Genomic DNA, 27,560 nt, shown 5'->3' with positions numbered 1-27,560 from the left:
ACTGTTATTTTCCTCTTTCATTAGAATCGACAGACGACGTTAGCAACACAATTCTTCGAAAAGAATCTTTTATCGACTTGTAATCATCATCCATCTCACCATGTTTATAGGCAACTTTTACCCAACAAACATCTATTGAATAAAACAATTAAAGCACTTTCATAATCTACTACTTATATTAAAAGATGACATTCTTTGTTCACCAAAAATAAAAAGATGACATTCTTAAAATCTCGTTTCCATTTATTCATAGGTACCCCCCTTATCCACACACACACACACACACACACATATATATATATATATATATATATATATATATAATAGTAAAGACAAACTAAACATGTCTCAACCAATTTAACTTGATCCACTTGGATTTAATTTCCATATCTTCTTCAAAACCTACAAATGAGAAATAACGCATTCCAGATAGTCATGAAAGTTTTATCCTCCCAAAAATATCCTCATGATTTTCCGAATAAAATGAAAATAAATCAAGCATCTCTCAACACCCTTAGCTCAAACTAGTCTAGATCAACGAAGGCATGCCAGTATCTACCATATATTCACACCTCAGATGCAGCTTGATAAAACTCAAGACTCATCAGCTGTCTAAAATTTACGTATTTAAAGCTTGTCATTACCATCTAAATTGCGTCAATGATTTGGGTCGACCCATAAATAAAACGGACCACCCAATATTGCCATATGAATTTCAAGCATTTAAAAAGTCTTCCTCTACAAAGAGTTTAAAGATTTCAACACATACTGTGCATACTCCTCATCCCTTATGTGAACAATGGCTAATGTAAGAGGGTAAACTTCCAAAGCTTAATTTATCTCTATCTTCCAGACTATAATCAACCAAATAAAGTAAAAATGAACATAGAATAATGTCTGCAAGATATATCCGGGTGCTGGCTTGATTGAGGTCCCCCTTATTCTAATGATCACTAACAACGTTCTAATGCCCTTTTCTCAACACACTTACGTTTGATTAAATTAGATGGAATGAAAATGTATAGATACCAGAAGTTCGAAACAAGTTGGTACTTGGATTTAAATGGAAAGATATATATAACCCTTGCTTAGATGCATGCTGTCTTAATAGGGTGTCTAGTACTCTCAGAGCTTCTTGGGGATTCTCTGACTTTTGACTACACAGAGCATCTCCATTTACTTTCATGGGAATTTTTGCACTATAGCTAATCTCTACATTGAATGTTTTAGACTGATTTGGGCGCCTTAATCTCTTCCGATCATTCTCATTTGGACTCCCATGTCCATCCGGGATAGTGTTTCCACCATTTCTGTTCGATGGCATATCCTCAAGCACAACGGCAAATTCAAGTTTGTTTCGTGGAAGGGAACCAACAGTGAAGAGGCTCTTCTCCCCATCATAAGCAAAGTCCTTTCCACCTAACTCAGAGTGATAAGTCTCAAGCACCCTATCGACTATTCTTCTTCCAGCACCCTTGCCACCAAGAGGACGACCATCTTTATAGGGACCAGAAACACTGTAGTGGTAGTGGATGATGTAACCATCAATATTAATAACATTCACTTTGAAGTGATTAGTGACCAGAGAAACTAAGTTAAGGCTACAAATTAGGGATAAGAAATAACGCATGCAAACAATTGAAAAAACAAAGCATTGAAAGCAACAAACACTTTAACCATTGAAGGCCCCTATATCAAATTGAAACTAAGTTCAATAATCAAGCTCTTTCTAACCTGGTTTGTTCAAGCTTCCACTGCCTTCTCCTATGCTCTTTGTCATTTTGGTTGTGTAACCAGCTCCTTCAATCGATTAACTTTTACGCACATATGAGAAATTTTCAATTAAATCCCTAATTTATGTTTGAGGATTCGAGCCTTTGTGTTCTCTTTCTCTAGAGTAAGAAGAATGAGAATGTTGGGTTATTCCACTGTGGCACGAGTAAGAAGAATGAGAATGTTGGGTTATTCCACTGTGGCACGAGTAAGAAGAATGAGAATGTTGGGTTATCCCTCACGGAGCCAATGATCCTTCCAAAACAAAACATTATCACCCCGACCAAGCCTCCAACTCATACCTTGTCTAAGCAGCTGAGCACCATAAATAATACCTTTCCAAGTAGAAGAACCATCCTTCTTACATGGTAAGGAAGGATGAAGAATGGATTGGCCTTTTAAGTACTTGCCCTCAAACATCTTCACCCATAATCCCTTGTCTTTACTATGAATTCTCCAACCAATTTTGGCAAGTAGAGCTTGATTCAGACTGGTAGAATTCTTGAAGCCTAAACCACCCTTATTCTTAGGCCTGCAGACCAAATCCCACTGACAGAGATGAACCTTATGCTTCGCATCAGTTCCTCTCCAAAAGAAATTCCTATTAAGCTTGTCTAACTCCTCACAGGTACTCATAGGCAATTTAGCAGTTTGCATCGCATACATAGGCATAGCAGACATGACAGCTTGAATCAAAGTGGTACAACCAGCCAAAGACAACAATTTACTTTTCCAAGAAGCTAGTCTCTTATGCACCTTGTCCACAATACCAGTAAATGTACCTTTCGTAACTCTAGAGTGTAACAGGGGCATACCCAAATACCTCCCTAAATTAGTAGTCAAAGGGAACCACAAATATCACTTATTTCTCTAGCTAACTCCATACTAGTGTTGGGAGAGCAAAAGATAGCCGATTTATCAAAGTTAACCAATTGACCAGAAACTTGACAGAATAGATCAAGGCATCCCTTCATAACTCGAGCTTGATTAATACTAGCTTCAGCAAATAACACCAAATCATCAGCAAAAAATAAATGAGAAACTGTAGGCCCTGATTGAGAGGTCTTCACAGGCTTCCAACACTTTCTATTCACAGAGTCAAAGATGATATGCGATAATTTCTCAATGCACAACACAAACAAATAAGGGGAGAGAGGATCTACTTGCCGAATACCATTACTAGGCATAAAACCTTCAGTAAGCTCCCCATTAACACAAACTTGGTATCTTACGGAATTAACACAATCCATAATCAGCTTTCTACATTGGGCAGGCAACCTTATTTCCTCAAGAACATACTCAATAAACTTCCAGTTTAAACGATCATAAGCTTTAGAAAGGTTGATCTTCCACGCAATGAAAGCTTTCTTACCTTTAGAAACCCTAAACTTATACATCATCTCTTGAGCAATTAAAATATTGTCAGTTATGTGCCTCCCAGGCACAAAACTAACTTGGTTTGGACTGATCCATTGGGCCATGAAGGGTCTCAAACGACAAACAATAATTTTGGAGATAATTTTGTACAAAGTGCAACACAAACTGATAGGCCTAAACTGAAGCATGGATGAAGGATTTTCCACCTTAGGGACCAAAGAAATAAAGGTGTAATTCAATTCCTTAGGAATAAAACAATCCTGAAAAGCTTTCAGAACCATATCCACAATATCAGCAGCACAAATATCCCAATTATGTTGATAAAAACTAGCTGGAAAACCATTAGCTCCCGGAGCTTTTAAGCTACCAATATTAAATAAGCTAGTTTTGATCTCCTCAGCAGTAACACTTCTCAATAACCCATGCAAATCCAAAGAATCAACTCTAGGAAACAAATTAGGAATGGTAATATTAGTAGGCAAACAACTGGACTGAAAAAACAGGTTAGAAAAGTATCTTACTACCAAAGCTTTTATCTCAGCATCGTCTTCCACCTAAACCCCTTCCTCAGCAAAGCAATATCTCCACTCCAAATTACAAACTACTCGATCCAATCTTTCATGATGAGCACAAAATTAATACAAGTTTTATCCTTAAATTTATAGTTGTTAGTATTTTCTTTTGTTATATGTAAATCTATTAGAGTATTTATATTGTTTCATTCCAAATCTTGTTTTTATATTTAATAAGTGGTTATTTGTAGATATTAAGTGTCTTCCACCAATGCCAAATGGAAAGAAGAAGCAATCAATTTCATCTATGCTCTAGGACATGCATGCAAGCTTCCATCATTGAAGAAATAAAGAAAGAATGAATAAACAATGAAGGAGAAGTTCAAATTGACTACTTGCAACCAATGAATGCAAAGAAGAATGATGATGCTTGAGTTGTTATCTAGCTACAATTTGAACTAAGTTGCTGCAGTTTTTTATAAGATACGAGAGATGAGATGGAGCAAGTGGAGCAAGTGGAGCAATTGATAAGAAGACTCAAAGATCTTTGTGAAACCAAAGTAAAGGAAGTAGGCTAAAGATGAGAAAGATATTTGGAAAAGTAAGCTACTTGATTATTATATAATTCAAGACTCCCTTTCTTTGGCTATAAATACAAGTTTTGAGCAAAGATCAAAACATAGAGATATAGAGGAAGAAACACACGGCAAGAGATAGAGAGAAAGAGTGAGGAAGAAAGAGAACAATGATGGAAAGGAAAGAACCAAGAGCTAATAACTCTTTTAAACTTGTTCTTCCTTTCCTAGTTCTCATTTAATTTATGTATTTTAGTTTCTTTGTTTTGTTTTAAATATTAATTATGTCTATTTAAATTACCTAACTAAGGTTGGATGAAACACCATTACTAAATAAAGTTCTAGTTTTTATTTTCAATTCTCAAATATTGTGGTGTTCAATGATTATAATTTTCACTTCACATGATTAATAGATTAAACTTCTTTTCACCACTTCTATCATGTATTGTGAGATATAACATGTATTTGTGGTAGTTAAGAGTTTGGATTAATCTATTAATTCATCCTTGGTTTATATTTCTAATTTACAAATTTCTTTGATATTTTGTTATTCAAATGAACTTTTTCACATAGGACGCTTAGGAAACTTTGATCCTTTGTAGTTAAATAATTTTGTTTACATATTATGCTTAGAATTTGTACTTATGAAGGGAAGGAAAATTTACTTATGATCTAAATTACAAGCTTAATTGATAAATCTTGAGAAAGCATTAGATTGATTTCTAGATTGCTACTCCATGGGAATTGAAAGATAAATAATTAGAATCTTATGGAATGATGGTGTGGATTCTAATACCTCATGGTTCCGTAGGCTAGCTTTTAATATAAGTGTGTAATTTTTATTAGTTTGATCCAAACTTAAGCTTTAATGTGAATTTGTAGTATTTGTTCAAATGGAATTTGTAGTTTTCTTTTTAATTAATTGATGAATGTTTGATAATCTATTTCATGGGTTCAATCATGTTTTTCCCATAGTGTAGTAAAAACTTTCATGCTTTTAAAAGAGAAGAGAATTACTAAAGATTAATAGAATTTTGATGAAGATTATTTTTTGATAGTTTGTTGCCAATGGTACAAGTTATGCTTAGAATACTTCTAAAGGAAATTAAAAAGAGCTTTAATTATTTTGAACAACTACAATGGAAAATATTTTGTGGATCAAATTATTAAGAGTTGCATGTTTATGTTAAAAGTGGAAACCTAATACCTTAGTTATTTTTCTCATAAATGTAAATCTTGATTTCAGTTTATTGTCATTTCTATATTTGTTTTATGCTTTATTTTATTTTCTTTTTAAACAAACAAATCACCATTTGAATCAACTAGGTTGGCATTGAAATTAACTTGGGTGAAATTGGTTTTCTATCTTTACACGCAATCCCTTGGGTACGATCTCGCTCTTACACGCTTATGCTATATTCGATTCGTGCGCTTGCGAGTTTATAAATTTTAAAACACCTCTTTTGAGGCACAACATTTCAAACACTCTCCCATTAATCCAGGTGAATTTAGGGCCAGAAAAATCCAAATCCACCATCTCATTATTAAACAACCATTTCCTGAAACCCTTGAATCTTAAAGACTGACCACCTCCAAGCTTATCCTCAACTTGCAACATCTCATTGAAATTCCCAACAAGCACCCAAGGCATTTTGTGACAACTAGCAACAAAGGTCAAATAATCCCACAGTTTCTCCCTCTTGCAACTACAAGGCTTAGCATAAACAGCAGTCAACAACCAAGGAACTTGACCAGGCCATGAAACACAAGCTGTAATGGCCTGATCCATAGTGCCAAGTACCTCAACTTTAACTCTATCACCATGCCAAAGCAACCACAAGCCACCTGAAAATCCCACAGGATCCACAATTTCAAAGCAAGAGAACCCCAAAGATTTCACCATATCCATAGCCTTTTGGCCACTAATCCTAGGCTCACACAAAAACAGAATATCCATACGATGAGTGTGGATCAACTCCATCACATTAGTTCGAAATTTGGTGCAGGCGGCACCTCTCACATTCCAGCAAACAATATCCATAAACCCAATCAACAAGAAACAAAAATCTAAGGGCTAAACCCTTAAAAACCAAAACTCATACCTTCAGTGTTAGTGAAGGTATTATCCAGCAACTTCCCATTCGGAGATCTCACTTGACCTTCAAAAGTATCCATTTCTGTATGCACAAGAACACCCTCCTCTAGCACACTCACATGATCAATAGAACCAATAGAATTTGCATCACGATTAATCTCACCTTCATCCTCCTGGACACTCACGTTATTAACTATATTTGGTGGTTGATGCCCAAATATATAAATGCCCTTCCCACTTTGCACATCCTTGGAATTGACCCAATTAGCAACCTTATCCGGCAAAGATTGTGAGCTTGTTTGTGCCTAATAAATCACGGCCATGAGCTGGCCGAAGGAGCCCCTTTTCTCGGCCCTGGCACTTGCTCGTAAAACTGAAACGCAGCGTTTCAACAGGGTGCTTTGCCTTCCTGAAGACAAAAGAAAAATGCTAAGGCATGATCATCTCGGCCTCGAGTGCAGGCCGAGGCCGAGGCCGAGCAAAATCACGGCCAAAAGCATTAAAGGCGAATCATCACGTGACGACAGGGTCCCAGGCTTCATTTAATGAAGTAGTGCCTCTGTTTATTGCAGCAAACCCACTGACCACGAATAAGCATTTAATGCACGAGGGAAGGTGGGAAGTGATTGAAGTCAGGATTTGGTGATGAGAATTAGAGTGATTAGACGTAGACATTCTCACAATAATTCTGACAGCTTGAGATATTAGGTCACCAGCTATCAAGGCCATAAATGCGTCTCCACGGCCGGAAGCGCAGAGTCCATGATCGGGGCGGCGGCCGAGATTCACCAGGATTTATGGGGTTACACCACCATACTTCACGATCCCAAATGTCAATTGGACTACCCACTTGCTCTAATCAGGCTCCACCATGCAGATTTTCAGCCTCGATTACTCCTCCAGGAACTCTTCCTATAAATACAAGGCTCAAGCTACATTCAAAGGGTTCAAACACCAAACCAAAGCCTCCCACGGAGCAACTTATTTTTTCCTGTAATGCACTTTCAATATCTTTACTTGCTTTGCTAGGAGTAGTGTTAGACTGTAAGGAAAATTCATTCATCAATATATCATACGACCCTTGATTTTCAAGGTGCCGGAGCACCATCCCTGTTGTTCGTTCACTCACCCCATATATCATACGACCGTCGCTCCCTGAGCGACGCGCCGGAGCATTGCCCAAAACCCACCACCAACACCATCACTCAACGGCCTTGTAGTTCAGGCCGTGAACCTAACAGCCGAGACTAGTTCCTCTCTCGGCTACAATCGTTTGATTAGAAGACGAGTTCAAACAGGCGCACCACTTATCCATCCAACACTCATCAACATCTCGACGCACGGTAGACCGTGCTGGCACGCCCGCGCACAACCGCATCGCACTCAAAAGCAAGAAGCCGCGTGTCAATGCATATCCCCTCGGCCCGGAACTCCAGACCGTGAGATTTGCGCGGCAAACAGAGCTCTCCACCCTTTTTCCACCAATTACCATCTTGTCTCTAGCAATTAAGCCCCAAAACCCGTGCTATTGTACCCTCCCTCTTTTCGGGCAGCAGCCGCCAAATGCGTTTTATCCTGCTGAGGCATATTAGAAATATCCTTCAAAGCGGTTTGAATATCTGACTTAACAACCTTCGATTTGGTCCACACTTTCTTACCCAAGCCTTCATATCTTATAGATGGTTCACCTTTCCCATAAACACTGTGCCCAACAACGCCATTAACAAACAACTCTTCTTGGCCAAAATTTTCACTTACACCATGCAGGGCATCAAATCTTGAGCCTTTAGCTCTAACCCCATTATTTCTACCTCCCTGATCCTTATGCACTACTTTAGGCCTTCTCCTTGCTGGAACATTCATCCAAGGGCCTCGTAAATTTTTCAAACAATCTTCACTATTCATAACAACATCAACTTCCAAAACATCCTCAGCAACTGAACTTTGTCCTTCCCCAAGCACAGCTGCAGGAACATAATTCCTCTTTTCACAGTGCTCTCTCTTGTGACCATACCGCCCACATAAATAACAAATATCAGGTAGGGCCTCGTACTCAATATTATACCACTCCTGATTAATCTTGACAAAAGCTTCAAGAGGCTTTGTAAGATCCAATTCAACACACAGTCTTGCAAACTTGCCCCTATTCTGAGACGTAGTTAGAGCATCAATCTTTAACAGCTTACCCAACAAATTGCCAATTCGCTTCAACGCCCACACATCAAAACACTCCAATTGAATTGCCGAAACATGAATCCACGCAGCCATTCGAGTAATATGAGCAGTGGCAGGACAAAACCCAGGCCTCCATTTCTGAAACACCAAGTATTGTCCCGCAATTGTCCAAGGCCCTCTAGTGAGGACAAACTCCAGATCTTCCTCAAGCTCAAACTTAGCAACAAAATAGTCGTTCACCAAATCCACGAGTTTCCAACCTCCTTTCAAACTCCATTTCTGTTGTAACCTATCATGGAGGTAATTGTAAGTATGAGAACGACCCAGGAGCTTAACTATTAGTGCATTTTCCCGAGGTTGGCAAAGCCGAGACATATCCTTCTCAGAGAACTAGATACTGGGTCCCCTATCCACTCTAGAAATCACTACATCCTCATCATCGTTCAACTCATCATAATCAGTATCCAAACTATTAACATCAATGCAAATATTTTTCACCAGATGTACCTTATTCATGAGTTTATCCCTAAAACTCGCACCATCAATCCCAGATTTCACACCTGCAATTCCCATGGAATCCATCACAAGGTTAAGATTCTGACCTGAGTTCGAATCATGAGCCACCATCGGAGCCAGAGTTGCATTGGAGACGAACGCATCTTAACGACCCAACTCGGCGCGACTCCGCTTTAATAATCGATAATCCTTAAGGAAAACACCTAAAGACCCCTCTTCCATTGTGGAGAGAGATTCAAAACCTCAATAGCACCAAGGAGATCGAAAAACGACCTGGAAACCACCATAGAAGGTAGTTTCCAATGAGACGGAAGAAGTAAATCTGAAATCCGAAAAATCATGTGCGTGGAGCAAACAAGTTGGTACTTGGATTTAAATGGAAAGATATATATAACCCTTGCTTAGATGCATGTTGTCTTAATAGGGTGTCCAGTACTCTCAGAGCTTCTTGGGGATTCTCTGACTTTTGACTACACAGAGCATCCCCATTTACTTTCATGGGAATTTTTGCACTATAGCTAATCTCTACATTGAATGTTTTAGACCGATTTGGGCTCCTTAATCTCTTCTGGTCACTCTCATTTGGACTCCCATGTCCATCCAGGATAGTGTTTCCACCATTTCAGTTCGATGGCATATCCTCAAGCACAACGGCAAATTCAAGTTTGTTTCGTGGAAGGGAACCAACAGTGAAGAGGCTCTTCTCCCTATCATAAGCAAAGTCCTTTCCACCTAACTCAGAGTGATAAGTCTCAGGCACCCTATCGACTATTCTTCTTCCAACACCCTTGCCACCAAGAGGACGACCATCTTTATAGGGACTAGAAACATTGTAGTGGATGAAGTAACCATCAATATTAATAACATTCACTTTGAAGTGATTAGTGACCAGAGGTATCTTTGTCCCCTGATTTCATTTGGATATATGCATAACAACTGTCCATAGTTCACATCCACATCAGCACATATTCCTAAAATTTAATCTAGTCATTCCAAACCATCTTCATGACAATCTTGCAATCAATTCTATTTGAATCATTGAAAATTTAGGGGCTGGCTCAAGTGGACAAATGGTCGGACAAGATTAAACCTACACTATAATTCCTCCCAAACCGTTTATTCCCACATGTATACTACATTTTCACATGAAAACCTCAACAAAATTTTCAAACACGTCTTGATGCCTTTTACTCAGCCATGCCAACAAGGCAAGACAACATGAAGAAACGTCAACAATTTACTAGAACAAGGATGCACACAAGGTGCCGAGTCTACATGAATTTAACCTAATGCTCTTATACCAAGTTGACAGGACCCGACCCAAATTCCACTTTGAAATCTGCGCTGGACCCTATGTGTGTCCGACACTTGGCGGGTGCCGAGCACACTTGACCAATGTGCCCTTCTAATGGAAACCAAAGTTTTTTAGGGTATGGCCTTTGCTGAAAATTCGGCAAAGTCTCCCCTATAAATTGGACTTTTCCCAAAAATTCTCAACCTGTTAAAACACAATTAATATCCCCAACTAGCAGCAATTTATCGAATGATTTAAATTTGGATCGGGATGTTACAATCAGTGTCTTCTTCAGTACTCTCTTCTTCACCATTTTCTTCTTCATTACCCTTTTCATTGATGACATTCCTAGCTAGCTCTACAGGAACCTCTACAGTTCCTATATTAGGCACTTGTTCTACATATCCTTGGGTCAACTATGGCTCATAATTTAAAACCTCGTCAAAAAATGCATCTGGAATGTCATCAAATGCTGCATTATAAAGCAATTGGGGTGGCCAAACATGTGGAAAATTTTTAGCATAACCTTATAAGAACAAAAATGCAAACCATGCATATTGAATACTTTATGCAAATATATAGGACACTATTCTTCCTAAAGCCTTTGGTAGTGAAAACATGCACGGGACCATTGCCTTTACTTCCTATTCCAACAAAAAAAACCTTTACTTCCTAAAGTCTTTACTTTTCCACCAACTATTCCACTAAGAGACAAACTCAACCCAGTACAAAAGGCTACAAATCAGGGATAAGAAATAACACTTGCAGACAATCGAAAAAACAAAGCATTGAAAGCAACAAACACTTTAACCATTGAAAGCCCCTACATCAAATTGAACCTAAGTTAAGGCTACAAATCAAGGATAAGAAATAACACATGCAAACAATCGAAAAAACAAAGCATTGAAAGCAACAAACACTTTAACCATTGAAAGCCCCTGTATCAAATTGAAACTAAGTTAAATAATCAAGCTCTTGCTAACCTGGTTTGTTCAAGCTTCCACAGCCTTCTCCTATGCTGCTCTTTGTCATTTTGGTTGTGTAACTAGCTCCTTCAATCGATTAACTTTTACGCACATATGAGAAATTTTCAATCAAACCCTAAAAGGCCCAAAAGAAATCCCTAATTTCTGTTTGAGGATTCGAGCCTTTGTGTTCTCTTTCTCTGGAGTAAGAAGAATGATTATTCCACTGTGGCACGAGTGCTATGAATTACATGGGATTTTACCTTAATGCCCCTCCCCTTATTCAATAACTAACTGCAACAACTGATGCCCTAACAGAACTAAAAGGAATGTGACGGAAATTGAGAAGTGTCCTCGAATTACTTGGAATTTTAAACCATAGTGGCAAAAGTGACGAAATTGAAACCACAGGGACCTTAGTGGTAAAAGTTGGAAACCACAGGGACTACAAGTGTCGTTTAGCCTTTTATTTACTATTGTTCTTGTAAAGCAAAATGGGGTAGTGGACTCCTTACGGAGAAATTCTCTTTGGCTATCTTTGTTGGATTTTTAGCTATTTAAGGTTTTATTTCTTTTATTGTATTTTTTGTGATATTTAATAAGTATGATTTTTTTTTTTTTTTTAAAAACGGCCATTTAGAAAAATACAATTACAAATAATAATAATAATAACTAGTCTCTCCGCACGCACTTCCGCGCCTGCGAGAGGCTTTTTTTTTATAAATTTATTTTAGAATTAGAAAAGATAATGGGTAGTTGTGTTCCATAAAAATAGGATCCATTATTTGATTTTTCTTTTAATTTTAATTTTTTTTAAATATGAAAAAGTGTGAATTTACCATATTATCCTCATTTAGTTAATAATTTTAATTCTTAATCCTTGCATTAACTAAGGCCATATTCTGGTATTTTGAATGTTTCACCATTCTCTTCCTTTTGCTTTATATAATAACTAGCCTCTCCACACGCGCTTCCGCGCCTGCGAGAGGCTTTTTTTAAAAAAATTTAAATTTATTTTAGAATTAAAAAAGATAATGGGTAGTTGTGTTCCATAAAAATAGGATTCATTATATGATTTTTCTTTTAATTTTAATTTTTTTATATGGATAAGTGTGAATTTACCATATTATCCTCATTTAATTAATAATCTCAATTCTTAATGTTTGCATTAATCAAGGGCATTTTCTGGTATTTTGAATGTTTCACCATTCTCTGCCTTTTGCTTTATATATATAGATAATAATAATAATAATAATAATAATAATAATAAACTTTTTAAGGGGCTAGTATGGGTAAAAGATAAATGAACAAAAAGCAGCTGAGTTAACTTCTCTCTGTAGTCTATACACATAAGAACAAAGCAATTCATGAGACAAGGATCATATCTTCCGTAAAAAATAATTCTAGAAATCCTAGAAGTTTGGTTATTCTCATGAGTTGGTAATCGGAAATATTGATTTTCTATAGGTATATGTTCCATTTGTTCTCTATGGTTTTAGGTCACAGCAAGGTAGCTGATGCGTTGGGTTCCTTGAGACTAAGGAAAACTAACTGTACTAGGAAGCATATGTAATTTATAGGTTTGTAATTTTTCTTGTTCTAGGCCCAACATTTTTTTTTTTTTTGAAGCCGAAGCAATTAATTATCAGGAAAGGGTTACCACCAAATCATCATGAAGATGAGCCTCCTCCTCCCAAATAGTAATATCGTTACACCTCAAAGCAAAGCCAGCAAGAGTAATTTGTTTTGTATCATAAAAAAATTAAAATAGTCTAGTAGAGACCGTGGTCAGCTTTGTGCTAATCGATCGTCTATTTCTTGTTACCTACGTACGATAAAATCAATGACCGAAAACTGCTAATTAAGTATTTGATTTGTCAGTCTTTCCATAATCTTCATATTCTTCTTCTTCTCCATCGCATACTTCTGGTTTAGCATATATACTGCGGATCGGTACTTTTTAAAGAGGCTTTAGTATTCATAGCTTGTTCAAAGATGAGTTACAGAGAAGCATACCGTCCTCTACATTCCACGGCACTGGAACTGGAGCCACCACCGCCTAGTACTGATGAGTTATTCTGGAAAACTTGCTGCGCATCCCTTTTCGGGCTGCTGATGCTTGCATACATGTCATATCCAGACAATCCTTCATTCTCGAACCCATTTGTATCATTATTTATGCTTTGTTATTTCCTAACTTTGATTTCTCATTCAGTTGTGAAGTACAGACTGCGTTGGAACTGGCGTCTCCTGACCCACCGACGTGATCCTCCTTATCCTGTACCAGACTGGTTCATCTGGAAGGCATTTTGTTTCACGGTTGCGAATTTGCTGTCTGCTTTATGTGCGCTATGTTGGTTGTTAGGCATAGATGTTCCATTCCTCACCCCAACCACGACACTATGGTGCCATTATTTCTTCTCCACCGTTGGCATGTTTTGCGATGTTAGTATTGCGGAGGAGGTCATAACCGGATACTTATGATATTTTTTTCTTTTTTCTTTTTCTTCTGTTTAAAGGGAGATTGGATGTTACTGGTTGTCTGTTGCAAGTGACTAGGATGTCCTATAAATAATTAGCTAATGGATAGACCTGGCAAAATCCCACACGACACGATAACACGACACGAATTCGCACGAAAAATTCAGTATTCGGGTTGGAGTTATCGTGTCGTGTTGCTATCGTGTTGACCCGTTAACCACCCGTTAAGCTAACGGGTCGTTTCGGTGTCCATTCGCGAATACACGAACCAACCCGTTAAGCGGGGGTAATTTTGTAATTTTCTATTCTAAAAAAAAAATACCTTAACTTAACCCTAGCATCTCTTCATTTTGCCGCAGCTTTCTTTTCTTTCTCTGCAGTTTTCTTTCTCTCTCTCAAGTCCTCATCTTCTCCTTCTTCTTGCGATCTCTCCTCTCTCTGTCTTTGAAGATCTTCTCTGCTGCCAAATCCTCTCTTAAGGTAAATTTATTTAATTTTCAGTTTGGAAATTATATATTTATGTGGACTTTGGAAATTATATATTGATGTACTGGGAGTCTGGGACTTGGGATTTGCTGTTTGGATGACAACAGAAGAAGACAATACCAACAACGTACACAACAACAACAACAAACAGATTCAACAAAAGCAACAAAACAAGAAAACTTCTCAGGCATGGCTTGTTGTAGCTGGTCTAAGATTTCCCCAATCATTCCCATTCTTGTTTGCTTCCTTCTTGTTGCTTCTTCAATCTGTTTTTGACTTAAAATGTGTTGTGTTCTTGTTTGCTGTTGCTGCAGAGTCCAGATGGGGATCTCATAGATTGTGTTCTATCTCATCGTCAACCAGCTTTTGATCATCCTCTATTAAAAGGGAAGAAGCCATTGGTATTAACTTAACCTCTTCTATGAGCTCATTCATATTTTTCATGGGGTTCTTAGAAATTGTAATTCTAAGCAGAGCAAGTAAAGGAGAAGTCTTTAGAAGTTTACAACTTTTTCTCTTTGAACTTGAATTTTCAGGATCCACCTGAGAGACCCAAAGGCCAAAACCCTCCTCCTGGTATGGTCACTGAGAATTTTCAGCGATGGACCATGTCTGGTACTCTCTGCCCAGAAGGAACAATTCCAATTAGAAGAACAAGAGAGCAAGATATGATGAGAGCTAGCTCTGTTAAAAGATTTGGAAGAAAATTGAGAAGGCATGTCAGAAGAGATTCAGAAGAAAATTGAAAGATTTGTTGGAATGATTTTGATTTTTTGGGCATGTAAAAATATAGGTTTTTTAAATTTTTATTAAAAAAATTTATTTTCTTAACGGGTGAAACGGGTCGTGTCGTGTGATTCGCGAATTAGAGCGGGTCGTGTTCGTGTTTGATATTTCTCACCCGTTTTCTTATCGTGTCGTGTCGTGTCAAAACGGGTTGACACGAAAACGACACGAATACTGATAACACGACACGAATGCCAGGTCTACTAATGGACATTGTATTTATGTAAGTTGTACAGATTAGTTTGAATATATTCAATTGCCTACAAATACAAGGCCTAATGAGAAAGAATATATTCTATCAGAACGTCTTGCTTTTGTTCTTGTTCTTGATACACACTTTGATATTTTGGTATACTGTGACCTTTGCGCCGGCGGCTATTCAGACATAGATATACGGTGTACCCTAATAAAGTAAACATACGTCTAATAAGGTAAGTCAATGTCCTTTTTTCCCTCCCTTGAAACCTAAATAATTATAAAACATGAATGAAATAAATTACTGATTAAAAAAAACCTTAAAAAATTAATATAAATTTTATATAATATCTTGGATATCGTCTCACGAGTTGACTATATAATGTGATTTGCTCTTTCCTATGTAGCTTCCATTCCACCCTACCCTACCCCAAGTCCAAGTAACGTTCCGACCAAAAAACAAAAAAAAAGTCCAAGTAACGAGAACAAAGAACATTATTTTATATTTTTCTTCTCCACATGCATAGGATTTGACGCGGTGTAGCCACCCGGTTTAAGACACACTAGAATAGGGCTTCATTCATCAAACTAAACCAAACCCAAACTAGAATTACTTATCTTATTTTTCAACTAAGATGGGATCGTCGACTAATTCACCAGCAGTAGCATACCCTCCTCCTCCCCAACCTTATTCGACAGCACCGGCACCGGGACCTTCTTACATGCAGGCTCCTCCACCTGTCGGTTATCCCACAAGAGATGCATCAAATCCTGCTTCTGCTCATCATGGACCTGTAGAAACCAAGTCCAAGGGTGATGGCTTCTGGGAGGAATGCTGTGCTGCCTTGTGTTGTTGTTGTTATTGTTCTTGCTTGGATGGCAGTTCTTAAGTATAGCTGATCTCTTGAATTCAGTCCAATAATCATATATTTCCTTATTCGTTTGTTATTATCCTTAATTTGTTCAAATAAAAAGAGATACTTGAAGTTTTATTAAGTGTTAAATAGCTCCGCGCATTCCTGTATTCAGTTGATGAATGGTTCAAATTGGTATAAGCTAGCTGTATGGCGAGTACATATATATTGTCATGAGTTGATTATACCACAATTGATAAACAAACACAAATAGAACATCAAAGTGCTGAGAATTAATTTTGAATTAAAATTTCTAGAAAAGACATCTGCTATGGTAATGTTGGTGGAGGAAGTTGTATGCCTTGCTTAAATATGAGCTTTTGTATCTGGCTTGTGTAAGAGTATCAATGATGATGATATTGCCAAGTGTCAACAAATCAATGAGTAAGCTGTTAGAATGTGGTTAGAGTTGTTAGACTCTAGTTAGAATGTGCTTAGTGCCCTCTGTCTGTTCGATCAATTGTCTCACTGTTCTTTCTTCTTTTCAATCTTGAATTTTTCTTGCTCAATTGCGATAATGGTGAATGCTACCCAACTTCAGATTCTCCAATCTCCGATTACCTACCTCTCTCATTACCTCTGTTTCTTCATGACTTTCTCCTCTCCTCCTCTTTCTTCAATTTTATTCTTTCTTGCAAGTTTAAACAATAGTTTTGCCTATCGACTATTTGCTAAATTGCTCCAGTGAAATCATCTCCAAAATTGACCTGTCAATTTACTCAAATCTTGAAATCTAGCACAATTACAATTGAACTCTTACTCCGAAGTAAGGCACGATGGTGAAATTCGATTGGAACCTTACATTCCTCTGTTTTTTTTTTTTGCTTTCTCTGACATTTGAGCTGCAATTCTTGCAATTATGGTTAAAGAACGATCATTTCTAGCCCACGACTGTAATTGCTCAGGTTATCTTCTTCAATCTACTCTTCTGGGTGTTTTCTTGGATTGCATCTCAGTTATTGGTTGGTGTGAGTAAAGATTCCTTTCTTGGTCCAAATATGTTGACTGCCTCTCAGTTAGTGATTCCTCACTCTTCTGTTGCATCACTGGTTCCTATGCTTTCTACAGTCCATGTCAAGTTGGATGATACTAATTACTTGCAATGGCACTTCCAAATGAACTCAATCCTGGAATGTCATGGCATACTTGGTTTTGTGACTGGTTCCCATCCATGTCCACCTCAGTTTGTTGTTGGTTCTAATTCTGAGGAAACTGAAGCATATAAGGTCTGGCAGTTACATGACAAAGCATTGATGCTATTAATCTCTACTACTTTGTCTGCCTCTGCTATTTCTTGTGTAATTGGTAGTACCAATGCTAGAGAGATGTGGTTAACTTTGAAAGAAAGGTTTGCCATTATTACCAAGACTAGTATTTTTCTTCTGAAGACTTGTCTCTACAATATGAAGAAGGGTTCAGATTCTATAGCTCAATATCTTAATCGTATTAAGGATTCAAGAGATCAGCTATCCTGTGTTGGCGTGCACTTTGCTGATGAAGACATTATCATCTTGGCTCTCAATGGTTTACCTGCAGAATACAACACTTTTAGGTGTGTTATGCAATGCCGAGAAAGCATGCTCTCATTCAAGGAGTTTCAATGTCAATTGCTTGCTGAAGAAATAATGCTTGCTACTGAACAAGAAGAAATAATGCTTGTTCATTCTGGTCGTGCTTGCTACAGAGGTTCAAAATATCACAGTCAAGGTAGAGCTGCATCCTATTATCCTCAGGAATCAAGATCTTGAAATGCTACAGTCCCACAGTCGATAGGTCAACAAGAGTTTTTGTTTCCTACCTCCCCATCAACTGTTCCACCGTTACCAATCAAGACAGTCTTTAGTCTTCATGCATTTGCTGAAGAGGAAGCCACTGTGTCTCCAATTGGTTTTCCAATTTCTAAACTCCAACTTTCAGATGAAATAATTGCTCCTGCAGATGTTGTGCTGCCTCAGATAGCCACGCGCTCTATAGTCAGCCCTTTTGTGGGCCATGCATATGGTGCTGATTCCATTACATTGTTTCAGGCAACGAACTTACATGATGGCAAGGCCTCTGGTTCTCATGATGAGGGTGAAACTAGCAAGACTGTTATCTCTGGAAAGGACAAGGTTGCTCCTTTGGTGACGCCAAAATTGCACTTCGATGGCATTTCGTTTTTTGATCTCAACGTAGTTCCAGATGTACAACACTGTGTGCTAGCCAGTGATATTGATTACAATGCCACGGTCCTGCTAGTATAGTTCCATCAACCATTGTTAGTTTCATTTTGGCGTTGGCTGGTGGTTTTCAATGGAAACTCAAACACATGGCTCAATCTCCTGGTTTTGCAGAAACTCTATATCTTGTTTGTGCACTCTGGTTTTCCGCATTTCGGATATTGCTTGCTCCTATTCTTTCTGTTACATAGTTCTTCACTGTTCCAAATTCTTGTGCTCATGCAGTTTGTTACTCAGCCATGCTTGCATCTGCAGCATGTTTCCTCTGCCGAACAGTTTGCAGATATTCTTACGAACGGCCTCATTGGCCTTTTTTTCTTTCTTTTCCAGATCACTGTTCCAATCTTATACTGGCTCCTCCAAGCATGAGATTGAGGGGGGATGTAAGAGTATCAATGATGATGATATTGCCAAGTGTCAACAAATCAATGAGTAAGCTGTTAGAATGTGGTTAGAGTTGTTAGCAAAGTGAGTAGCCAGCTAAGACTGTAGTTAGGCTGATATAAAGATTGTAATATGCTCAGTTAGAGCTTAACGAAATACAGAAACCTACAATTCCTTCTCTGAAATTCTCTGTGCTTCTACAGTGTCTTTATTACGTTCTTTAGTTTTTCTTCATCTTAATAGCTTGAAGTAGGTAAAAACAAAACAGAATTTGTAACCAAAAGTAGCATTGTAATCAGCGTCCAGTTAAGGGGGGCCCAATTTTTTTTAAATATTATATATGTACATATATATTATACCAGCATCCAACTTTTAAAAAAAACGAAATTAAATGAGGAAACACGCTTCCTCTTTTCCCAACGCCTACTCCTAGTTTCTCCATGGAAGAATATACTCTCTATTTAATCCACCAAGCTCTTAATCCACCATCATATTATTTTATGTTTTCTCAATCTCTCTTCAATCCATCCATTATTTTCAGTTTCTCTCATCCCTCTTATCTCATATTGTAACCCTAAGAATCGATCTCTCACTGAAAGGCTCACAATTTTTCTTTTTTGATATTTGTCTTTGAGATTAATGGTGACCAAGAGGAGAGGAACATGAGAATTTGAAAAGGTAATCATATTTATGAATTTCTCTTTATATTTTTTCCTATCCAGCAAACTATTTTTTCTCACCCTAAACCCTATCTGCTGGTCTATGTTGAGTTTTGTTCTTGCTTTTTGTTGTTGGTGCTTGGCCTCTATTTTTTGTTAGGTGGTTTGTTGATTCTCTTTATTGGTTTAATTAGCACCTTTCGGCCCAAAAAAAAAAGATACTTGAGAATTTATTGTCAAAGAATAGGTTGTTTTGTTGAATATTATCTAACTATACATGGACCTAAATATGATTTTTGTTTTTTATGATTCATGTACTTTTGCTTTGTTAGAATGATCATTACTATGTTTAAATAAAAATGAATGAATGAGCAAAAATAAAATAAAATCCTTTTGTATTAAGCTTTATTGTATACTAAGGAAGGGGCCTCATTTAATTTATCGCCACCCAAAAGTCAGGGTCGACCCTGATACTTCTACCGTGCACTTACTTAGATATCTTTCTTTTTTTCTTTATGAAACAGGGGGGAAAACACTTACTTAGGCCTTCTCCAACTCATTTGGTCATAAATCCAAAATTTTCCCCTTAAAAAAGATTGTACTCATCCTTCACAATCATGTTGTGCAAAATTATACATGTCATCATGATTGAGTGGAGGTTATCCTTGCACCACATACGTGCAGGGCCCCAAAAAATAGTTCATCGAGCCTGTAGTATTCCAAATGCTCTTTCAACATCCTTCATGTACGCTTCTTGCATTTGTACAAAAAGTCTCTTCTTTGGGTTATCAGGAGAAGAGATGGTCTTCACAAAAGTAGCCCAACGGTGGTAGTTCTCATATGCCAAATAGTAGCCCAAATGGTATTGATTTCTATTGACAATACATTCAACCTGGGAAGCACTCCATGCACCACCACATCATTGAACAATGGAGAACGAGCTAAAATTTTGATATCATTGTTGGATCCAGCAACTCCAAAAAAGGCATGCTGTATCCATGTTTCGTATAAGGCCAAGGCCTCTAGCACAACAGTGGGCTTTTTTTTGTGACCGGTAAACTGGCCTGCCCAAGCATCATGCGCAGTTCTTCCATTCCAAGAGCCTGTAATGGTCAACTGGATTTGGAGACTTGAGGTACCATACATGGCAACATAACCTAACTTATGGAGTGATTCAAGAGCTGTGCTTTCACCCAATCTACAGTACTCATTTGTTGCGTCAGCCAAGCATCCCCATGTGAGCATACGAAAGACAGCAGTTAACTTATGCTCAGGGGATAACGGCCAAGCCCGTCTTTTTTCTAGCGAAAGTATGGCTAGTGGTTGACAACATCATTCAAGATGCGGTAAAACAACTCTTTTCGCATTCGGAACCGCCTACGAAAGTCCGTAGTATTAAAATGTGGCCTTTCAACAAAGTAGTCGGACATGAGATTGCAATGGTGATCTTCCCTCTCATGGTTCTTGTACTCACGACTGACTACCAACGCACCATGTTTAGGGAGGTGATCGGCTTCATTCTCCAGTGAAGTATGGTGGAGAATAGCTTGTATCACTCTGTGATGATGTTCCTCATCATCTAAATCATCATCAAACATAAGGAAAAAGATGGCCTTGCAACGGTTATCCATTGAGATGAAAAGTATGAGAATGAAGAAGATGATGTGTTTGAAAACCAGTGGACTCTTCTTTAATAGATTTTGTGGACATTTTCAATAAGAATGAGGAGATTAATGAAATTGAGAAAGGAAAAATAAATTGAGAAATAAAAAAAATATTTTTGGTAGATTGTTTGAGAAATAGGCGGGTATTTATAGAGTTTGGACTAAGTTTTTGGAGTTGGATCTGATTTAGATTAATTAAAAATATTATTTTGATTGTTGGATTTAAATTTCAATCGTTGAATCTTTTTTTAGTGTTAAATTTCAGTTGTTGGATTGTTTGAGAAATGCGACAGCTTTTGCAACACAGCAGTGGCAGGCCCCATTGTTTCCTCCTTGAACATGGGCTGCATAATGTCTCAGTGGGCTCCACCAAAAAAAATTCCAGTCCAGGCAATAGCTAGACTGGTATTCCACCCCAATTTTGAGTTTTCCCAAATTTTAGCCTTTTACTTTTATTGGGTTGGGAGAGAAATTGAGCTCAAATTTAGAATTTTTTAAGTTTAACTTGCTAGGTTGGAGATGGCCTTAAATATCTTTTTGATATTTATGAGATTCTTTTCTTAAGAGAAAAGCCTGAGACTTATACAATGATAGATAAATTCGCAACCACCTATGTGGCATATTGATGGACCATAGAATAAAGTCAGAAATACAAACTGAACAAATGAATTAAATCACAAAAAGAAGAGATTTAATTCAAACACCATTTTTTCAATGTTCTCAAAGTTGGAAAAAGTCCTAAGTTGGAATCTCCTCCCCATTGATTGAAAAATAGCCCCTATTCAGTTTCGTGTGGGTCGTCATGGATGTGGATCGACTAGCACTACACCTTAAAACTAGAGCATGCATACTTTTGAGTGTGGTTTGAAAATCTGCTAACCGTATAAGTGGTAAAGTAGTAGGTATCATATGATATCTAATAAAAATGCTTGTGTCAAACCCCAATTTTCATTATTTTGAAGAGTTGGTACCTATTTGGACAAGAATATAGTTGTGGTAGCTTTATAATAAAGCCCTTTGCCTTGTCTCAAATTGATCAAATCAATGTCAAAACTTGTGTATGAAATATAGTGCCAGGATCCGTTTTTGTTCTCCGAAAGTATCCGTCCTTGATCAATTCCGATCGGCGTAGACGTCGACGACTTAAAACTAGGGCTGCAGTGCAGACATATCAAAGAAGAATTCTTGTGTTAATTAAGCCCATTATTATTTGGTTACTCTGAGGAATCGGTAATATGTTTCCTCTTTCCTACGTAGGTGCCTTGACCTTCCTGTCCAAAAGGCAAATGAGAACAAAGAATACTTCTAGAAGCCAAACTTGTAGGCTTTTGCCGTGTGCCAATCTTGTGCTGTGATTTTTCTTCGCCACATAAACAAAGCTTACGCCGTGTCAACCGAGCTTCTAAGAAACAACCACTCCAACAATTCTCATCTGCTTTTCTTTCTATATAAACTGCGCTTCTTCTCATCAACTATCCATCCAAAATAACCAAAACCCAAATACTTCTCTTAGCTTAATTTCATTACTTTCTTCTCTCTCTGATCGGTTGTTTTTTTAAAGAGCCTTGGAATATTAATATTCAAAGATCATGAGTTCATCAGCTAATAACTCCGGCGCAGCATACCCTCCCCCACCTCATTCCACAGCTCGAGGTCCTTATTATGTGCAGGCCCCACCACCTGCTGGTTATCCAACAAGAGATGGCCCAAACCCCCACGGACATGGAGCCGTAGAAACTAAGTCAAAAGGTGATGGCTTCTGGAAGGGATGCTGTGCTGCCTTGTGCTGCTGTTGCGTTTTGGATGCATGTTTTTGAACATCATCCAGGACATTCTTCAGAGCCCAATAATCCACATATATATATATATATATATTTCTTTCATTTGTGAATTATATTTTACACACGTTTTTCGATTTCCCACTTTAGTTTATTATATGTGGAAGGGAGGGGCCGCGTTTGTCGCCGCCCATTATTCTTCTTATTTTGTATGATAAAATAGAGATCCTAGCTACTGTCCAATTCTTTGTCGTATAACTATTTTGTTATAATAAAATACCTTCATTTGTTGCCTCGTGTATTTCACTTGATTCCCTTACTAATTTTTTAACAGTTTCACATACTCTTTCCCGATAAGCAAATATTCTTTTTTTTTTTCAAATCAAATTTCTTCATAGGTAGACTCATTTATGGAATTTGAATCACTACTTTCTTCTTCGATCAAAATGTAAGTACATACTAAATGCTAATAGACTCATTGTGTTCAAGAAAAATACATTCAGACACTCAACTTCTAAACAAAAACAACGAATGCAAAAGGTTTGTAGCTCAAGAAAAAAACATTCAAACACTCGAAGCCGTGTCATCAAATTCTTCATTAAAATTGTACTTCAACAATATAATCGCTTGATCAAGCTTTAAAATTGTACTTCAACAATATAATCGGTTGACGAGAAACTATTGTGTCTCAATCAATACAAATATGTGACTAGTTATAAAAAAAAAAAAAATCATTATAGAAATGTTCTTTACAAAATAAGAAAAAGACGGCGAGTGATGGAGAACTGGAGTGTCGGCAGGCTAAAAAGGAAAGGTCTAATGGTCCAACTCATAAAGCAATTAATTCGTTGAACCTCCACCATCTACGTCCCAATACTGTTCATCTCTCCCAAACTCAACACACAAATAATCCAATTCGCAGCTCCAAAAATTTAATTGAATTAATTAATCATTTTGCTCACGTGGTTGGCCAGCGACGCAAGCGCCACGTCGACCGCGTCTCCGAACCCAACATCGGTGGCGTTCGGATGCGCGTAAGTAAGACTTGGGATCAAATCCACGAGCTTCTCGCGCATCGCCTTCACCTTCTCGCCCGATATCTTCAACAACTCGTCCTCTATCTTTCTACTCGCGGGGCTCTTCTCGTCGATATAAACCGAGTACGTTTTTACCTCCTCCGGTAAAAACCATTTATACTGCGTGTACGCCGTGTGCGGCGAAAAGAACACCGGTATGCAGCCCGCCAGTACCGAGTCAAACGTTGACCGACGAGTGAAAGAGTCGCCGGGGGCCTGCAGGCAGAACGTCGACTCGGTCATAACCTTCAAGACCTCGCTCGGCTCGTGGCACTTGCTGGCCCCACTGAGCCCACAGTTCATGAGCAAGCACCGAGTCGACTCGCCGCATTGCCGTACGAACTCGTTTCGGATCGCCGCCTTCTCCAACCCCTTGCGGGGCCCGCCAATGAAGGAGAACAGGTTGGGCCGCTTCATCTCCCGCACTTTGTTTTGCCACGTCAGCATCTCCTGCCACGTGGAGGGGTGGAAGTAGGAAGGGTAGGGTAAGCCGTGCTGGTTTGAGCCTTGCCAGGGGTGACGCTCCACGGTCAGCACCGACATGTTTTTGACAGCTGGCAAGTTGAGGAGGGAGTTGGCGCCGAAATCTGGACCGTCGGTGGCCCTCATGAAATCCCACGCGGTCCTCCCCAGGGCGATGAAGTGGTCCCTACCGCTGTTCCTCCCCCACCAGGGCTGCGCCTGGAGGTGGTCAACGAGGTCAACGGCAAGCTCGTCGCGGACCGTGAGGTTGGCCTCCTTGAACATGCTGGAGGCGTGGAGGCCGCCGTAGAAGGGGACGTAGAAGAGGGTGGCACGTGCGGGGTCGAGGGTGCGACAGGGGTGGTTCTCCACACGTGCGTGGAAGATCATCTCGGCGATGAACTGGTGGGTGGCGAACCAGGCGGCGGGGGAGCCAAGCTTGGGAAGGGGCTGGCCGAGCCCGCGGTTGGCCACGTGGGGGCACATGTCGGTGTACACGTTCAGGGTTTTGCAATGGCTCAAGAGCTCGGTGTTGAACTTGGGCGGCAGAGGGTACACGTAGACTGCGACGCTTGGGTCGCACGTGGGAACCTTGAACAGCGATTTTGTGGCGGCGGCGGCGGTGAGATTGATGGTTTCGGGGTTTTGGGTTTCGTGAGCGAGATGGAGAACAGCGACATTGTTTGTGGTTTTGGGTGGGAACCAAAAGAGAAGAAGAAGAAGCCAAGAAGATAGGAAGATAAAAACTAAGGCAGCAAACTTTAAATTGGGATTGTTGAGGTAGAATTGGGTTTCTTTATATTTTGAATAATAGTACTTGTCTTTCCCCTCCTCCAATGGAGTATTTGGAGGCGAGATTTGCTTTCTTGAAAACATGGAGAAGAAGAAGAAGAAGGTATGGCAATACTTAGAATTATAGAGAGAGAAAGAGACTTGGTGAATGCTAAGTAGCAGTGAGAGAGAAAGAGACTTGGTGAATGCTAAGTAGCAGTGAGAGAGAGAAGAGACTGCGTTTCTGTAAAATAAAAGGAAAAGGAAAAGGAAAAAAAGAAGGAGAAGCAACAAAGATATGTGATTGGCTTGATGCATGGGCACAAAGTGGCGAAGTGGTCAGCAATCTTGGTGAGAAATTTAACAAGAAATTAATTAAGAATGGTCAAGTGGTGGGGCCAACCGACAATGAAGGTTTCTCTGTTGTTCCGTTTTTGTCAGAGAGAAAGACACATATAATTTGTTGCGTACACCCGCAAACTTTGGCACTATTAATTCAGTACAAATTTTACCCTTCTTGGGAAAACGCCTTCATTCATAGTAAAACAATTCTTTTATTTTCGTGATTGTTTACTGTCACAATACATGTGTTCTAATATCTCCCAATATTTTCTCACCAAGAAGTACCACCATGGCACAAAGAAATTCGTACGGTAATATTGACCAAACACTCCACCAATGTTGGCTATAAAAATTTCTAAATTTTGTCGATCATTTCAAATTGGTATCCGAACTTATACAATGACTCGAAAATTCGGGTTATTATTTATTTATTTTCTTTTTTAAGAATCACTCTTCAAACAATTTTGTGTGTTTTTTTTTCAAGGACCAGGCGACCAGCAAGATTTTGTACTTTCTATTATTTTCGGTTTGTCGTGGTGCAAGGGCATTTATGTCCTATCGCAATAGAAGAAATTTAAGAAGCTGTGGTGTGGCAGCAACAAATGTATATATTTCTGTGAATTATATAACGCACCAACTTGAATGAGACAAAAGGCAACGACTTAAAAAGCACATGCATGCGTCCACGTGTCGTAATCTTGTGAGATCGGTTACTCGTAATAAACATACATTGTGGTGACAACTATAACTTGACGAAATAAAGAAAAAAGGTAGGTGGGGCTGGGGCAGGAGGAATATGATTTTAAAAAGAGTTTTCGTGGAACATGTTGTGCAAGTTGTCTTTGATTGGGAAATAATTGTAAATGGAATGATTGATATTCTTTTGTTCAATACAAATAAAGACATCATAAACAAAAAAACATAACATAACAGGCCACCTGCAGGAAGCTTGAATGGGCAAAATATACTATTTTCTTAAATATGTTAGGTGTTCCAACCAATTTTTTATTTATTTTTTAAATGACCTTGTTTAAAAACGGCTCTCTTTGGTGTATTTCTGCAAACACTCGCTCTCGGCTCCCCCACCAAGCCTTGAATGGATCAAGATCGGAGCTTCCATGGAAGATTCCGGGAGTTTACGGGGTCGAGCGACATCATTTGTCACTCTGTGGATTCGACTATGTTTTTCATTTATAATGTGTAATCTTACATATGGTTAAAAAATTTATCGTCTCATGAACATAAATAATTGTGACAGTAAGTGAATATAACCCAAATTTTTCTATGGAACATATACTCTAAAATACTCATGGATGAACATCCTTTCCAAAATAACTTACATACTAATGCTCATAAATTTAATTCTCATTCATCATGCAATTGTTTATACCTGATTTTTTTCCCTTTGGCCCCACAAAATGAAATGACATGGCAACCTAAGCTCTAGACAATGTAGCTTCACTATCACAATACAAAGAAATTGATGACATTGGTTGTGGCCACAACTCTATATCAAACAACAAGTTTTTCATCCATTCGGCTTCTTTGCATGTTGCTGCTAATGCTATAAACTCAGATTCCGTCGTGGAGTGTGATATAATTGTTTGTTTTTTTATGCCCAAGAAACTGCACCTCCTCCAATTGTGAATATCCACCCTAACGTAGACTTATTGTCACTACCACCAGTAATCCAATACTAGCATCTGAGTAGCCCTCTAATATAGCTAGAAATTTAGAGTAAAATAGACCCAATTTAATGCAGGGTAAAGGTAGAATAGGAAAGAGAAATAACAAAGAAGAACAAAATTGATTAAAAAGTATTTTTTTAAAAAGGAGTGTAAGTGGACAAATGGGGAGAGGAAAAATCAACTCCCTAAAAAATTATAAATAAAAATAAGAAAACAAGAAATTTTAAATAAATAAAAAATCAGGAAACCCAATCTTCTTCTCTCATTTCGCCACCACTATCCGATTCTATGTACATTTTCTTTTGGCTTAAATACTAAAATAGTCCTTGTGTTTAATCACATCGGCTAATTTAGTCAATGTGTTTTCAATTTG

General features: G+C 38.4%; 3 protein-coding genes and 1 pseudogene across 7 annotated transcripts; 2 read left to right on the top strand and 2 right to left on the bottom strand.

Moving 5' to 3' along the window:
- Window positions 1–357: 357 nt before the first annotated feature.
- Window positions 358–7,824, bottom strand: LOC148293699 (uncharacterized). Its single transcript, XM_088254567.1, has 7 exons — window positions 7,771–7,824; window positions 6,340–6,580; window positions 5,724–6,250; window positions 2,711–3,641; window positions 2,076–2,600; window positions 1,124–1,590; window positions 358–402 (listed from the first exon to the last, which is right to left on the bottom strand). Exons 1-7 carry the CDS (start codon window positions 7,822–7,824, stop codon window positions 358–360), a joined length of 2,790 nt encoding a protein of 929 aa, XP_088110693.1.
- A 5,370-nt stretch (window positions 7,825–13,194) lies between these two features.
- Window positions 13,195–15,339, top strand: LOC148293698 (protein neprosin-like). Of its 5 annotated transcripts, none has more exons than XR_015836295.1 (5): window positions 13,195–13,745; window positions 14,123–14,243; window positions 14,357–14,455; window positions 14,564–14,650; window positions 14,786–15,339. XR_015836295.1 is itself a non-coding variant. In XM_088254133.1 (4 exons), exons 1-4 carry the CDS (start codon window positions 13,654–13,656, stop codon window positions 14,993–14,995), a joined length of 492 nt encoding a protein of 163 aa, XP_088110259.1. In that variant the 5' UTR covers window positions 13,202–13,653; the 3' UTR covers window positions 14,996–15,339. The 5 variants fall into 5 exon arrangements, 2 of the variants coding, with proteins under 2 accessions (XP_088110259.1, XP_088110258.1); XR_015836293.1 differs by having other exon boundaries at window positions 13,204–13,745; window positions 14,357–14,436; XM_088254133.1 differs by lacking the exon at window positions 14,357–14,455 and having other exon boundaries at window positions 13,202–13,727.
- Window positions 15,340–22,531: 7,192 nt separating this feature from the next.
- LOC148293697 (protein CYSTEINE-RICH TRANSMEMBRANE MODULE 9 pseudogene) lies at window positions 22,532–23,149 on the top strand (annotated as a pseudogene).
- A 326-nt stretch (window positions 23,150–23,475) lies between these two features.
- LOC110746870 (putative xyloglucan galactosyltransferase GT17) lies at window positions 23,476–25,475 on the bottom strand. The gene has a single exon (XM_021947098.2). It carries the CDS (start codon window positions 25,473–25,475, stop codon window positions 23,790–23,792), a length of 1,686 nt encoding a protein of 561 aa, XP_021802790.2. The 3' UTR covers window positions 23,476–23,789.
- Between the last annotated feature and the right edge of the window lie 2,085 nt (window positions 25,476–27,560).

The sequence above is a fragment of the Prunus avium genome, chromosome 6 (assembly GCF_965620075.1).
Source record: "Prunus avium chromosome 6, drPruAviu1.hap1.1, whole genome shotgun sequence".
Classification (NCBI taxonomy): Eukaryota; Viridiplantae; Streptophyta; class Magnoliopsida; order Rosales; family Rosaceae; genus Prunus; species Prunus avium.
The sequence above is the reverse complement of the archived record's forward strand: the minus strand, read 5'-3'. Positions and strand labels throughout refer to the sequence as shown.

Bases quoted from the DNA above. Each gene is read 5' to 3' on its own strand.
- LOC148293699 (XM_088254567.1), bottom strand. From the start codon at position 7,824: ATGGTAATTGGTGGAAAAAGGGTGGAGAGCTCTGTTTGCCGCGCAAAT. The intron at 6,581-7,770 runs GTCTGGAGTTCC...GTCAATTCCAAG, and splicing joins TTTGCCGCGCAAATCTCACG to GATGTGCAAAGTGGGAAGGG. The intron at 3,642-5,723 runs GTGTTTGAAATG...CTGTTTTTTCAG, and splicing joins TCACCTGGATTAATGGGAGA to TCCAGTTGTTTGCCTACTAA.
- LOC110746870 (XM_021947098.2), bottom strand. From the start codon at position 25,475: ATGCATCAAGCCAATCACATATCTTTGTTGCTTCTCCTTCTTTTTTTC.
- LOC148293698 (XM_088254132.1), top strand. From the start codon at position 13,654: ATGTTCCATTCCTCACCCCAACCACGACACTATGGTGCCATTATTTCT. The intron at 14,244-14,563 runs GTAAATTTATTT...CTGTTGCTGCAG, and splicing joins CTGCCAAATCCTCTCTTAAG to AGTCCAGATGGGGATCTCAT. The intron at 14,651-14,785 runs GTATTAACTTAA...TTGAATTTTCAG, and splicing joins TAAAAGGGAAGAAGCCATTG to GATCCACCTGAGAGACCCAA.